The sequence below is a fragment of the Eptesicus fuscus genome, chromosome 5 (assembly GCF_027574615.1).
Source record: "Eptesicus fuscus isolate TK198812 chromosome 5, DD_ASM_mEF_20220401, whole genome shotgun sequence".
NCBI lineage: Eukaryota > Metazoa > Chordata > Mammalia > Chiroptera > Vespertilionidae > Eptesicus > Eptesicus fuscus.
The window spans coordinates 66,007,880-66,023,893 of NC_072477.1; the positions used below are offsets into that span (position 1 = coordinate 66,007,880).

A 16,014-nucleotide genomic window follows, 5' to 3' on the forward strand; every position below is an offset into this window, starting at 1 on the left:
AGTTCAAGTTTTTGCTATGGACGTGTATTTTCATTTCTCTAGGGTATATATCTAGGAATCACTGGGTCATATGGTAATTTTATGCTTACCCTTTTAAGGAACTGCCAGATTATTTTCCAAAGTGGCTACACCATTTTGAATTTATTGGGTTTTTGTTTGTTTGTTTGTTTTAAATACATTTGCTCTTTGAAAGTGTTCCTATCTTGAGAAAAACTTATTTTCTTCATGTACTAACATTAGATTGATACAATTTTGTTTTGTTTTTTAAACATTTTTATTGATTTTAGAGAGGAAGGAAGAGAGAGAGAGATATATAGAAAAATCAATGATGAGAGAGAATCATTGATTGCCTCTTGCATGCCCCACACTGGGGTTTGAGTCTGTAACCTAGGCATATGCCCTGACTGGGAATCGAACCGTGACCTCCTGATTCATAGGTCAATGCTCAACCACTGAGCTATGCTAACCAGGCAAAGCCTTCTGATTTTTGACAGAAGTGTAGCACTTTGTACATAATGGGTAGTAGCATATTTGAAGATCTAAAAACTTTACATCAGTTAGTTAAGGTTCAGAGTTAGTTCAGAAAACTTTGGATAATATGCTAAAGGCAATAAGCCTGTAGAAGTGATAAACAGTAAGATATCTGACTGTTTTGATTAAGATGAAAAGTTCCTCCTTAAGGTACAATGTTAATGCACTTGGTGCTTGAAATATTTGTGGTTTATTATTATTATTATTATTTTAAATACATTTTTATTGATTTCAGAGAGGAAGGGAGAGGGAGAGAGAGAGGGAAACATCAATGATGATAGGGAACCATTAATCGGCTGCCTCCTGCATGCTCCCCACTGTGGATGTGCCCTTGACCAAGATTGAACCCATGACCCTTCATTGTGCAGGCTGACACTCTATCCACTGAGCCAAACCATGTAGGGCTATTTGTGGTTTTTTTGAATTGAAATAAAACATACATACAGAAATGTTCACAGGTTTTAAGTATACAGCTTGATGAATGCTCATTTAATTTTGACCTTTGACAGGTGACCTTGTAATAGTTCTCCATGTCACTCTTCTATTTTATTTTTTTTTATTTTTAATTTTTTAAAAATATATTTTATTGATTTTTTTACAGAGAGGAAGAGAGAGGGATAGAGAGTTAGAAACATCGATGAGAGAGAAACATCGATCAGCTGCTTCCTGCACACCCCCCACTGGGGATGTGCCCGCAACCAAGGTACATGCCCCTGACCGGAATCGAACCTGGGACCCTTGAGTCCGCAGGCCGACGCTCTATCCACTGAGCCAAACCGGTTTCGGCTCACTCTTCTATTTTAGTTTAATTTCTTGGAAAACTCATTTGGCCATAACCCAGGAAAAGAGATTTGACATTGGACTACATAATTTTAATTTTAATTCATATTTATCCATTAATAATAATTGTGATGGAATTAATGTGAGTTTTGGAGGTCAATTTAAATGAAATGTTTGAAAGTATTAACTACTCCCTGGAAAACAAAAGGAATTATTCGTATGTTATAATTCTGGCAACATAGGCACTATTCATAATATTGTCAGACTCCCTTAGTGGTAGATGAAGATAGAAAAGACTTGAAATATTGAAGAATTGGGATGGCTGGTGACTGTTCGAACCAAATATAAGACTAAAAGCTAGAATAGAGGGCATCAGAAACCTTGGAAAATCTGAGGATCTATTGGTGGTAGAAATATGGTTTATATCTTATTGATGAATTCCAAGAGGAGATCTTTCTGCAAAGAATTGCTTGCCTCAAATACAAGGTAGGGCAAAAGTAGGTTTACAGTTATGTATAAGAAAAGCACAATTTATTCTTGTATTATTATTTATTAACTAGAGGCCTGGTGCACGGATTCGTGCACCAGTGGGGTCCCTCTGCCTGACCTGCAGGGATCAGGCTGAAACTGACTCTCTGATATCCCCTGAGGGGTCTTGGATTGCAAGAGGGCGTTTCTGGGGTGACACACCCCAGAATCGGGCTCCCTCCTCTCTGGTTCTGGTACATCACCCGAGATACGTAGCTGCCAAGTCACCACAGCTCGACAGCTTCTGCATTGAGCGTCTGCCCCCTGGTGGTCAATGCGCATCATAGCTACTGTTTGGGGAGTCTGCCCCCTGGTGGTCATTGCATGTCATAGCTACCGGACAGATGTTTGAACAGTCAGACAGTCGCTTAGGCTTTTATATATATAGATAATTGCTTTTCATATGAACAAATGTAAACCTACTTTTGATCTACCTTGTATGTGTCAGGACTAAGTAAATATTCTGGTGGAGACTCAGAAGCCTGAAGAGTTTTCGTCTCTGAAATTATTTCCAGCAACTTGCGTGTCCTTGGCTGATGAATCCATTTTGATTTGAAGTTTAGAAAATAATTCACTTTGATGTACTAAATCTTTATTGGTCTCTTTGTGGGAAGAATACTGTATTTAGGAGGTAGGGTTTTTCTCTGGCTCAGCTTTCTATAGTAAAGATGATTTGAAGACTGTGCTGTAGAACATAGGTAGGCCTTTCTAAGGATCTGTCTTTGCTTCAGTTGCAGCAATACCAGTACTACAGTGCAGGCCTGCTCTCCACATATGACCCTTTCTATGAGCAACAACGTCACCTACTTGGACCTAAAAAAAAGAAATTTAAGGAGGAAAAGAAACTTAAAGGTGAGCATATTGGCCTGCCTTCCACATTTACTCATTCTTTGTTTCAGGATTTTGTATGGCTTCCTGATGCATTTGGACTTTGAACATAATCCGTGTAGTAGAAATTTGCTTTATCTGAAAAACACTAGTCTCCTCTATCTAATTAGTTGTAAGTACTATTGACTTTATTTTGTATTTGATTTATGATCTTTTCTAGAATAATGAAGACATAAGAACTATGGATTCCTAGTTTATTCCAATTAGTTTATTCCTTTTTTCTTCTATACATTCTCCAAATGTTGAAAATGCTCTGGGAGTGGAAAAAGTTAGTTAATATGAAGAGTAACCTGAAGTGTTTGGAATAAGTTGTAATTGTTGCTATATGGAGTGATTTAAGACAAATTACCTCCTGATGATCCTATGTAGTATTTTTGCATGTTTGTCAGGAAATGTCCTTTCCTATCTTACTGAGCTCTCAGCAGCTGGAAATCAGGAAGGAAATAGGAAGGGGATGTTAAATTATCTGTACAGACAGATTTTATTTCCCTTGAAGGTATGAACTCTACTCAGAAAGATTCTTTTCAGCCTTTTTCCCTTCTTTCTCCCACATCCTCCTTGTTTATCTCTGTTTTCTCATTCTTCACACCCTCCCCCTCTAATTAGGTTTCTGTTCCTTGTATAATTTTCTCTTCACAAGTCTTAGCATCATATCAGTTAATGCATTTTTTCTTTCTCTGTTGTTTCTCTTTAGCTACCTTACATTGCTACCAAGTAGAAATGTTTTCTTCCATTTGACCATTACTTGAGCCCATGATACTTCATAAACTTTCTTTCCTGTTGTTGGGTTCAAAAGAAAGTCAGTTTTTATGTTTTATTTTGTGTTTCTCTTTCATGTAAACAAAGGGAGTATCCAGTGTTCTTTTCCAAGGTAGTGAGATCTTCCTCTTGGAAGATTCATGGCCTGAATAGATATACGGATAAACATTGCCAACTTCAGGTAGAATGAGGAAAGAACCTTGAATTTTCTTAAAGTGATGAGGTTGTTTTGTTGCTATCTCCTGGGGAAGGGAAGAAATGCAACCTCTGAAAGACTGTTTCTTTTGTAGCCAAGTTAAAAAAAGTGAAGAAAAAAAGGCGAAGGGATGAAGAACTTTCCTCTGAAGAATCCCCTCGTCGCCACCACCACCAGACCAAAGTCTTTGCCAAGTTCTCTCATGATGCACCTCCTCCTGGCATCAAGAAGAAGCACTTATCCATTGAACAGCTTAATGCTCGTCGCAGGAAAGTATGGCTCAGCATTGTGAAAAAGGAACTACCAAAGGTAAGTGAGTGCCTCCAGTGCAGGCAGTGGCAAGGATATTTTTTTCTGCCTGCTCTCTAAAGAGGAGCTGTGAGAGCTAGATACTTTCACACTTCAGAAAGGAAACTAATCTGTTGAAATTGAAAGAATGCTGAGTAGTACTCTCGTCAGTTCACTGTTTTTCTAGAATTTGATCAGAATTCACAAGACAAATAATTGTGTGATGTTCCTTAGCCTTGAGGAAGACACATAGTTTTATTACATAGAGCAATAGAGATTGATAGCAAGTAGATAGGTGATAATAGAGGAAATTAAAATAAAATGGTGGAGATGTTCGTTAGAGAATTTATAAACATTTGGCTGTTACTGAATAATACAGGCATTAGAAGGAAAATGTGAATGATTCAAGAGAAACATGTATAAGCATTCTTTTTAGTCTTTTAATAAGTGGTGCTGTAGAAGGTGGACAGGGAAGTGGAGGAAAGTATAGGGAGATAGATGGTGATAGGAGACTTGACTTGGGGTGGAGAACACACTATAGTGTACAGATGATGTCTTATAGAATTGTGCACCTGAAACCCGTATAATTTTGTTAACAAATATCACCCCAATAAACTAAATAAAAGAAAAAAAAAGTAGTGCTGGGACAATGGGGTAGCCATTTGGAAAAGAATAAAATTAGATCTGTGTCTCACACATGTACTCCAAAGGCATTAGGGATCTCAATGTAATACAATGAAACCATCAAAATACTAGAAGAAAATGATTGCATTCCTATTTAACCTTTGTGTAGGAAAAGAGTTTCTAATTGTGGCTTAGTATTCAGAAGCAATAAAAGAAAATATTGGTAAATTTAACTACATAGAATAAATTTTTGCATGACAAAAGACAATTGGCAAACGTAGAGATTATTTACATTGTATACCATGGTCAAAAGGCAATTATTGCTAACAATGAATAGCTATTAAAATTTGAGGGACAAAGGGTCACAAATTCAGTAGACAAATGGGAAAATTACATGAATAGACAATTCACAAAGAAAGATATAGAAATGGCCTTAAGCTGGCTGCTGTGGCTTAGTTGGTTAATTGTCGTCCTACACAACAAGATCATGGTTTTGATTCCTGGTCAGGGTACATGCCCAGATTGCAGGCTCAATTCCCAGTAGGGGGGTGCATATGAGAAGCAACTACTTAATCTCTCTCTCTTTCTTTCTCCCTCCCTCTTCTTTACTCTCTCTGAAAATCAGTAAAAACATTTTTTTAAAAATGGCCCTCAAACATAGTAAAAATGTTCAATAAGTCTCTCATAATTGGAGTAATACAAATTAAAATGACACCTATCACACAGGCAAAAACTTAAAAATATGACACATTCTGTTAAGGAGGCTGTGGGGAAATAGGCACTCATACATGGCTGCTAGGAATGCAAATTAGAGAAAACTGTTCTGGAGGTAAAGTTAGCAGTATTTTACTATCTACATATGCACTTATCTTTTAAACCAGTGCTTCCATTTTTTAGGAATCTATCCTGAAGCTAAACTTTCAACAGTGCAAAAACTTGTAAGCAAGGTTATTTGTTGCAGCATTATTTGTAATTGCATAGTAAAGAAACAACCTAAATGTCCATATGTGGGGCTTGAATTAAACACTGGTAGATCTGCACAGTGGATTATTTTGCTGCTGTTAAATGAAAGGAATGAGGATGACTTTTCTGAACTGATATGAACAATTTCTAGGACATACTATTAAGTGAAAAAAAGCAAAACACAAACAAGCATTTAGAGCATTTACCTTTCATATAAGAAAAAGGGAACACGAAAAACGCACAAATATCTACTCATTTGTGCAGAATGTAGGTGGAGAAAAATGTATATGTAGGTAAAAGGAATAAAAAGGAACACATGAACTTCATTTTATTAGAAACTGGAGGCCTGGTGCACGAAAATCGTGCACGGGGGGGTGGGGTGGTGGGGGGGGGGTCCCTCAGTCGGCCTGGACCCTCTCACAGCCAGGGAACCCTCAGGGGATGGTCCGACCAATGGCTTAGTGCTGCCGCAGAGGCAGGAGAGGCTCCCGCCACCACCGCTGTGCTCGCCAGCCATGAGCCCGGCTTCTGACTGAGAGGCACTCCCCCTGTGGGAGCGTACTGACCACCAGGGGGCAGCTCCTGTGTTGAGCATCTGCCCCCTGGTGGTCAGTGCATCATAGTGACCAGTTGTTCTGCTGTTCAGTCGATTTGCATATTAGCCTTTTATTATATAGGATGAGTACTATGCTTAAGTTGCAGCAAGTGGGGAATTTAAAAACTCACCTAAGTAACAGGAGAACAGTATTTTGACTGAACATGTAAAGCTAAAGACCAAAAGAGCAATACCTAAATGCCATAATTGACAAAGTAAAAGTGTTTCTCAGGAAAATGAGTTGGCACTTTTAAAACTACTTTATGTATATATTAGAAGCCTGGTGCACGAAATTCGTGCACAGGTGGGGGAGGGTTCAGGGGGGTCTCCTCAGCCTGGCCTGCAGCCTCTACAATCCAGGACCCCTCTGGGGATGTCCGACTGCCTCACAGTCTGGGACCGCTGGCTCCTAACCTCTTGCCTCCCTGATCGCTCCTAACCACCTCTGCCTGCCTGATCGCCCCTAACCACCTCTGCTTGCCTGATCGCCCCTAACCACCTCTGCCTGCCTGATTGCCCCTAACCACCTCTGCCTGCCTGATCGCCTCTAACCACCTCTGCCTGCCTGATCGCCCTTAACCACTTCTGCCTGCCTGCCTGATCACCCCTAACCGCCTCTGCCTTGCCCCGTACCTGCGAACCAGAATTCCCTCCTCTGGCCAGTTGCAGGCACCTGGGATGCAGGCTGGTTTCGCCCGGGCCGGCCACAGCCGCAGGGGACCATGGGCAGGTGGCTGCGCCCGGGACCATGGGGTGGGTGGCTTGTTCTCTTCTGGGCCACAGACATAGCCACTGGTGCCCAGGACCACGGCGTGGGCGGCTTGTCCCTCTCCTGGGCCGCAGCCCCAGCTGCTGGTGGCCGGGACCATGGGGCAGGCGGCTTGTCCCTCTCCCGGGCCACACCCTGGCTGGTCCCCATTCCTCTCTTGAGAGCTCATTTGTGCCTTGCTGGTCCCCATTCCTCTCTCGTGAGCTCATTTGTGCCTGGTTGGTCCCCATTCCTCTCTCGTGAGCTCATTTGTGCCTGGTTGGTCCCCATTCCTCTCTCCCCAGTGTTTAGTGTCTGAGCCGTTATGGCCTGACGGCATTTGCATATTAGCTCTTTATTATATAGGATTAGGATTGAACAAATAAATACATTGTAGATGAGAGCCAGTTTATCACTGTTGAAAAATGAAGTAAGTAAGGAAAAGGGGGGGGGGGAGCTAAAATGAAGCTTGTTAAGTTTGATTCGAATCAGAGATATCAGTATAAATTCATGTTTTTTCATATATACATAGATACATTTAGAAATATATTTGGCTGTGTATGCATGGATTAGTATGCATTTTTTCCCTACCTCTGTTTGTTGAGAGGGCCTAGTAGTAGTGACACTCCAGTAACAGTGAGTATATTAGCACTCAGACCTTGATTTCTAAACACCTTTTATTCTCTAATAAAAGGAACTAGGGCTTCTAGTTCCTGGAGGAGTAGTTTATTCCAGAACTTGCCAGAGAAAATATAAGGTGAGCCTTAAACATCTTGTGGTATCAGAAAAGAGGGAAGTAATTGAAAAAAGTTGGAGGATTGGGGGTGGGTAGGGTGGGGGGAGGCTTGTCAGAAGAACATAGCAACCAACCTGAAGGAGATGGCCAAAGTTAGAGTAATTTGAGCAACAAAATATCTATATATTTAAAAAGAGGTAATATGCTAATTGGTCCTAATGGTGTCATAGTCACAACCGCTAAGGAGGAGGCTGCCTGCGCGTGTGCGGTGGGGTGTTGCTCCCGGAGACAGGGTGGAAGCGGGGAGGCACCCGGAGGAGGCCTATGCCCGGGAGGGCAGGGGTGAGAGCCCGTAGAGCCCCCATCACCAGCCCTTCACCACCCACTGCTCGCACTCAGAGCGCCCCGCCGCTCAGTTGACTGGGGAAGGAGCACAGCGTAGCAGACGGGAGGTTTCCTTGTTCTCCTCCAGTGCCATGACAGACTGAGACGGGGCAGAAGTGGGGAGGTGCCAGAGAAGGCGGGACCAGCCCCAGGCGACTCGAGGGACTGAGGGCAGGGCTTGAAGCAGCCAGAGAAGGCCAGAGGGGTGAGGGGGCGGTGGGGGGGACGGCCAGGCGCGCTGGAGCTCTGCGTGGAGAGGTTCAGGTGTTAAGGCAGGGCAGTGGGTAGGTGGGCGGGCCGTGTGATTTCGCACGCTGGGATCCTAGTATAATAATAATTCTGAATTTTAACTCCTAGAATAAAGAAATATTTATGAATTCATACTGTTGTAAAAAAACGAATAAACAAAAAGGTAAGGTGGAAGGAACAACTCTTCCTTAGGAGTAGAATTCCAATAAATAAGTATAGAAGGAAGGAAGGAAGGAAATAGAGAACCATTACACAAACACTACAGTAATAATTATTGTAGATTGGAACCATTGATGAATGCTAAAATTAGAGGGCATCCCGGCCAGTGTAGCTCAGTGTTGAGTGTCGACCTATGAACCAGGAGGTCACAGTTTGATTCCCGGCCAGGGCACATGTCCAGGTTGCGGGCTAGGTCCCCAGTAGGGGGCATTCAGGAGGCAGCTGATTAATGAATCTCTTTCATCATCGTTGTTTCTATCTCTCTTTCTCCCTTTCTCTCTTCGAAATCAATAAAAAAATATTTAAAAAAAAATTTAGAGGTCAAAAGTTAGAGGAGAAACAACTTGCATAAATTCAAAGCACCTGCCTCAGCATACATATTTTAGTACAAAGCAAAAGATAGTAACTATAGTGGTGAAAACTAGTAGAATGCACTTTAACCAAATGATCCAAGTAAACATCACTACTAATATAAATTTTGACATCGTGAACTCCTTGATGTGATGCACTGAGAGTAACACATTATTTCTATGGAATTCTGCCAAAATGCATGTCATTTCAACCATGAGAGAACCACAAATTTTGGCATGTTTAAAAGAATAACTGGTGTTTTTCAGAAGTGTTAAGGACATGAAAGAGAAAGATAGACATAGGAAATGTTAAATACAGGAAGAGACTAAGAAGAAAAGCAACTAAATGCAATCTAGGATCCTATTTAGGATTCTGTAACAGTAAAAGGATATTAGTGAGAAAATTGTTGACATTCAAATAAAACCAATGGTTTAGTTAATATTTTATCAGTGTTAAATTATTTTCTTATTAATTATACTATGGTTATATAAGATGCTAAAATTAGGAAAAGCAGGGGGAGCTATGTAAGGGAACTATATAATTTTTTGCAAGTTTTGCGGTGAGTCTAAAATTTGTTCAAAACAGTTTTAAAAAATATATGGCAAGAATAATGTAAGGAACTGCCAAGTATCTTTTACTCATATTTAGCAGTTGTTTGTCTCATTTGCTTTTTTACCTAAATGTATACTTTTTCTTAGCCATTTTGAAGGTTTGAGACTTTGTGCTAAACTTACTCCTAATAATTCAGTGTGAACTTCCTAAGAAAAAGGACATCTTGTCATATATAACCACAATGCAATTATAAAAATTATCTGATCCACAGACCATAATTCAAATTTTATCAGTTGTCTCAATAATTTCCTCTACAGTGTTTTTTTTCCTTTGTTGATTCAATCCAGGATCCAATCTAGAACTACATGTTGCATTTAGTTTTCATGTCTCTCATGTCCTTGAATCTGAAACAATTTTGCAGCCTTCATCTTTCATGACATTATTATTCTGAGGAGTACAGGCCAGGTATTTTGTAGAATGTTTTTGAATTTGGGTTCGTATGATGTTACCTCATGATTAGGCTTGGGTTTTACATTTTTGGCAGGATTACTAGGGAAGAGATGTGTTCTTTGTATATCACATCAGGAGGCACATGACACACCTGAAACAATATTAGTGTTATTAGCTTTAATCCCTTGGTATGGTTTTTCTGTCTAGAAATTTATAAGAATATCCAGAGAGAGAGTTAACGTATGAGCATTCTTGATGGGAAAAGTTATGAGGAAACATGCTTTAGGTATCTGGTGATAAGGCTTCAGATGATGTCTTTCCTATGATAAGGAATTCAGTGGAAATATTTGAGATTCTTTAAAAACTGCTGAAGAATTAATAGGAGAGTCCTAGCTGGTTTGGCTCAGTGGATAGAATGTCTGCCTGCAGACTGAAGGATCCTGGGTTCGATTCCAGTCAAGGACACGTACCTTAGTTGCAAGCTCTATCCCTGGCTCTGGTCGGGGCACATGCGATCAATGTGTCTCTCTCAGACACATTGATATTTCTTTCTCTCTCCCCTTCCCTTCCATTCTCTCTAAAAAAAAATCAATGGAAAAATATCCTCTGATGAGGATTAACAAAAGGAAAGAAAAGAAGAATCAGTAAGAGGAAGTTTTGGTAAAATGCCTTAAAAACTCCTTAAGCAGACAGTCTGATTTGGGAATATTATAGAAACAGCTTTCATGCCCTCTGTAACTTTTTTTTTTTTTTTTAATTTCTTTATTGATTAAGGTGTCACATATTTGTCCTCATCCCCCCGTTCCCATCCCGCACCCCTCCCCACGGATGCCCCAACCCCCTGTTGAACTTAACCGTTGGATAGGCTCATATGCATGCACACAAGTCCTTTGGTTGATCTCTCCCCCCTCCCCGCAACCTCCCCTATCCCCCCTCTGAGGCCCGCTAGTCCGATCGATGCCTCCTTGTTTCTGGTTCTGTTCTTGTTCATCAGTCTATGTTGTTCATCATTTCCCCTAGATGAGCGAGATCATGTGTCCCTAGAGATATACTTATAAGAACTGAATGTGAGACGAGCAATAATAGTTATGCTGACAGGCAAATGAATCAGTCTGTAGTGAGTTTCTTTCTGGACCAACAGATCTTTAGAGACCCAATTTCAATGTCCACCGGTTCCTTATGTGTACATGTCAGCACTGACCCCTCAGCTCTGGATGGTGGACAAATGGTGGTAACATAGGTCCGACTCCCTCTGGTTTGGTCTCGGCCGGACCCAGGGGCACGGCTTCACCAGGACTCAGGGGCACGTGGCCTCACCCAGACCCAGGGGCGCGTGGCCTCTCCCAGACCCAGGGGCGCGTGGCCTCACCCGGACCTAGGTGCGCGAGACCTCACCCAGATCCAGGGACACATGGCCTCACCCGGACGCGGGGGCGCGTGGCCTCTCCCAGACCCAGGGGTGCGAGGCCTCACCCGGACCCGGGACCCAGCCTCACTCGGATCCAGGGACACATGGCCTCACCTGGACCCGGGGGCGCGTGGCCTCTCCCAGACCCAGGGGCGCGTGGCCTCACCCGGACCTAGGTGCTCGAGGCCTCACCCGGATCCAGGGACACATGGCCTCACCCGGACCCGGGGGCGCGTGGCCTCTCCCAGACCCAGGGGCGCGTGGCCTCACCCGGACCTAGGTGCGCGAGACCTCACCCAGATCCAGGGACACATGGCCTCACCCGGACCCGGGGGCGCGTGGCCTCTCCCGGACCCAGGTGCGCGAGGCCTCACCCGGATCCAGGGACACATGGCCTCACCCGGACCCGGGGGCGCGTGGCCTCTCCCAGACCCAGGGGCGCGTGGCCTCACCCGGACCTAGGTGCGCGAGGCCTCACCCGGATCTAGGGACACATGGCCTCACCCGGACCCAGGGACGTGTGGCCTCTCCCAGACCCAGGGGCGCGAGGCCTCACCCGGACCTGGGACCCAGCCTCACCCGGATCCAGGGACACATGGCCTCACCTGGACCCAGGGGTGCGTGGCCTCTCCCAGACCCAGGGGCGCGTGGCCTCACCCGGACCTAGGTGCTCGAGGCCTCACCCGGATCCAGGGACACATGGCCTCACCCGGACCCAGGGGCGCGTGGCCTCTCCCAGACCCAGGGGCGCGTGGCCTCACCCGGACCTAGGTGCGCGAGACCTCACCCAGATCCAGGGACACATGGCCTCACCCGGACGCGGGGGCGCGTGGCCTCTCCCAGACCCAGGGGCGCGTGGCCGCACCCGGAGCTAGGTGCGCGAGGCCTCACCCGGGACCCAGCCTCACCCGGATCCAGGGACACATGGCCTCACCTGGACCCGGGGGCGCGTGGCCTCTCCCAGACCCAGGGGTGCGTGGCCTCTCCCAGACCCAGGGGCGCATGGCCTCACCCGGACCTAGGTGCGCGAGGCCTCACCCGGATCCAGGGGACACATGGCCTCACCCGGACCCGGGACCCAGCCTCACCAGGATCCAGGGACACATGGCCTCACCTGGACCCAGGGGTGCGTGGCCTCTCCCAGACCCAGGGGCGCGTGGCCTCACCCGGACCTAGGTGCTCGAGGCCTCACCCGGATCCAGGGACACATGGCCTCACCCGGACCCGGGGGCGCGTGGCCTCTCCCAGACCCAGGGGCGCGTGGCCTCACCCGGACCTAGGTGCTCGAGGCCTCACCCGGATCCAGGGACACGTGGCCTCACCCGGACCTGGGGGCGCGTGGCCTCTCCCAGATGTAACTTTGTTTTTGTTGTTGCTAATCCTCACCCGAGAATATTTTCCATTGGTTTTTAGAGAGAGTGAAAGAGAGAGGGAAAGACAGAGAAATATCGATGTGAGAGAAACAAATCTATTGGTTGTCTCCTGCATGTGCCCTGACCAGGGCCTGGGCCCAGTAGGACCCTGCAACAGAGGTACGTGCCCTTGACTGGAATCGTGCCCTTAACCCGGAATCAAACCTGGAACCCTTTGGTCCACAGGCCAACGCTCTATCCACTGAGTCAAACCAGCTAGGGCCCCTCTATAATTTTCAATCCATTGTTTCTTCAAAATTAGGGAGTGCTTTTTAATAGTCAGAGAGCCACTCACCTCTGCCTCTTCTGTATCTTCTCCTATGACAAATGAGCCATCATGGAAAATTCGGTTTCTTTAAACTGTAGTGGAAGACATAATAAGGAGCTCGAGGTTGCTGAGTCATCTTCTGTTAGGTCTGCCTCAGAATTTTTGTTGTTGTAGAAAATGATGCTTAAGTGGTGGCAGAAACTGAGTAATAGTGGCAGCATGTTTGCCCTGGCTGGGGGTGGAGCTAGAATCACAAACTGGGGGACTAGTTTATCTTTCTTCTAACAATTTCTGTATCTGAGTGCCCTGTAACTCAGCTTCTTTGCAGATCAGCCTAGGAAAGCAGTGTATTTTAATCAGGGTGATATTAGAGTTAGGATATGTTGTTACATTTTCCTAGTCCACTTCTAGCCTTAAATATAACTTAAATTCTTTCCAAAAGTATACAGAAGACTCTAAGGCAGTGACAGCACTAGCTTATTATTTTTAATGCTAATTTAGTAGGTTTATATGTGGTTCTTGAGTCAGTAATGTATTTGAATATGCTTCACTCGATGCTTTTCTTTTTGGTTGCCTACTGGGACATCAGATTGAACTGCAACTGAGGTACATGCCCTTCACCAGAATTGAACCCGGGACCATTCAGTCTGACACTAACCACTAAGCCAAACTGGCCAGGATGATGCTTTATTTTTAAACCTCAAGTTGGATAAAAGACAATATCTGTACATAATACCTTTTCAAAAAGGAATCCTAAATGAAATAATTGTTTTTTAAATATTTTAGGCCAACAAGCAGAAAGCTTCAGCTCGTAACCTGTTTCTCACCAATAGCCGAAAGGTAAAATTGTAGCTTTCTATTTTCCATTTTATGTTTTGCTGGAATGTGCTCTTGTTCTTTGGATACATAATTCCTGCTCTTGTCTGGATACATAATTGCTACTTTTGTCTCTTGTGACCTATTGATAATGAATCTGACAGTACCTAAGAGAGTTTCTTCTAAATGTTCTCAATCGATTTTATAAGTAACATTTTCTTCCTCACATTTCTGGTATTTGAACCTTTTTTGGTAAGATCTTACTTAGCCTATACTTACTTCCTTGGGCAGACCATGTGTTCAACTAAGGAATGATTATATTAATACCTTCCCTTTGAGGGGAGTAACCCAGCTTCCTTTGAGAGCTGTGAGGATTAGGTGAGGTAATGGTCCTAGTTGTATTTCCCTGAGCTAGTTAATCACTCATCCTCAGTTTCCTCATCTATTAAATGAGGATGATGATAATACCAACTTTATAGGGGTTTTGTGAAGAATAATTAGCTTAATGTATATTAGACTTAGATTGGTGCTTAGCATATAATAAGCATTGATAGGTTTAATTATTGTGTGTGATAACACTTTGTAACTTCCTAGCACATCTCAGATCATTATACTTTTTCTTTTTAATTTTCTAAGGCATTTTATCTACAGACTAGAGACCCGGTGCATGAAATTCGTGCACTCAGGGTGTGGGGGGGTTCCCTCAGTCAGGCTTGCACCCTCTCACAGTCCAGGACCCCTCGCTCCTTACCGCTGCCTGCTGGCTCCTTATCTCTCGGCTCACTGCTCCTTAGTGCTGTCGTGGAGGCAGGCGAGGTTCCCGCCACTGCTGCTGCGCTTGCCAGCCGTGAGCCTGGCTTCTGGCTGAGCAGCGCTCCCCTTGTGAGAGCACACTGACCACCAGGGGGCAGCTCCTGTGTTGAGTGTCTGCCTCCTGGTGATCAGTGCGCATCATAGCGACTGGTTGTTCTGGTTGTTCTGCCATAAAGGTTGCTTAGGCTTTTATTATATAGATTTCTCATCCCTGATACTACCCCAGGGTCTAAAACGATCATAGTATAGTACAGGGATGTTAATCAGTTTGGGGCAGAAAGAGAAGTGTCCGTAGGAGGACTGTGTGCACTGAATAGAATGAGAAATGCTAGCGTTTGGAGCCCAGGGAGCACTGGCGTTGGTGTTGGGTCCGCCATTGTGATAATGTTGTTATTTGCAGCTTGCCCACCAGTGCATGAAGGAGGTACGTCGAGCCGCCTTGCAGGCCCAGAAGAACTGTAAGGAGACCTTGCCTCGTGCCCGCCGCCTTACCAAGGAGATGCTTCTGTACTGGAAGAAGTATGAGAAGGTGGAGAAGGAACACCGTAAGCGGGCTGAAAAGGAAGCCTTAGAGCAACGGAAGTTGGATGAGGAAATGCGGGAGGTAGGACAGTAGCATAATATTTTGAAAATCCTAATTGCTGCAGCCATATTAAGAGATTGTTTGCACTTCAGAATTTATAAATCTAATCAATGAAGTTGTGTAAAAATGTTTTGAGGATGGTGATTTTAGTCCAGAAAACCAATTATATTCGTATTCTTTCAATAAGGCCCTCTCCCTGGCCTTCACCTCTCTTTTTTGTCATTTTCTTCTATTCTTTGCAGCCTGTTTCGTTGTATATTTCTCTAGGACCAAAAAAAAAAAAAAAAAAAAAAGAGAGAGAGAGAGGAGAAAAAAAATGAACGAAAGTAAAAGGAATTAGCTTACAGCTTATCTTGGCTTGGTTCCAGGTGCTGGCTGCAGTTTTGATTTGTTAGAAGATCAGGGCTGTTTGCCAAATTTAGGGCCAGATAGGGACAATGGACAACTAGCCCAGTTTTCTGAGACCCACCCCCTAACCTACTTTGCTGTTTTAAACTGCAGCTAGTACTCTTGCTAAGTCTGAGGTAGGTTGAGTATGTTGTTTAGGGAAGCAAGAGGGGAGAATAAGAGGACAAAGTTACTGTGTTCCCTTTGGGAAACCAGTTGGGATGAACGGAAGGAAAGTTGAGGTCTGAGAAAGAAGGGATTCAAAGGATTGGATGTTTTCTTTTAGTATAGGTAGTATTCTTGCCAAGCAGAGCTGTGGAACCTGTCTTGAGCTTTTGATCTTCCCTCCTTTATCATGCCTTTGAGAATGAATATGGATTTTGCCCAGTTCACTTAAGTCCCCTGGGTAACTTTTATATTTGCTTGCAAGATGAACATACAGTATTATTGAATTAGTAAGCATTTGATGCTATTGGTAGTACTTAC

At 44.1% G+C, this 16,014-nt stretch overlaps 1 protein-coding gene across 1 annotated transcript in view; it reads left to right on the plus strand.

Annotated features, from left to right (window-relative positions):
- Positions 1 to 16,014, plus strand: part of INO80 (INO80 complex ATPase subunit) — a 152,021-nt gene that overhangs the window by 34,142 nt on the left and 101,865 nt on the right. The window contains exons 6-9 of the mRNA XM_008143018.3: positions 2,571 to 2,691; positions 3,777 to 3,991; positions 13,716 to 13,769; positions 14,959 to 15,162. Coding sequence (XP_008141240.1) covers positions 2,571 to 2,691; positions 3,777 to 3,991; positions 13,716 to 13,769; positions 14,959 to 15,162 — 594 coding nt within the window. The remainder of the gene's footprint in view (positions 1 to 2,570; positions 2,692 to 3,776; positions 3,992 to 13,715; positions 13,770 to 14,958; positions 15,163 to 16,014) is intronic.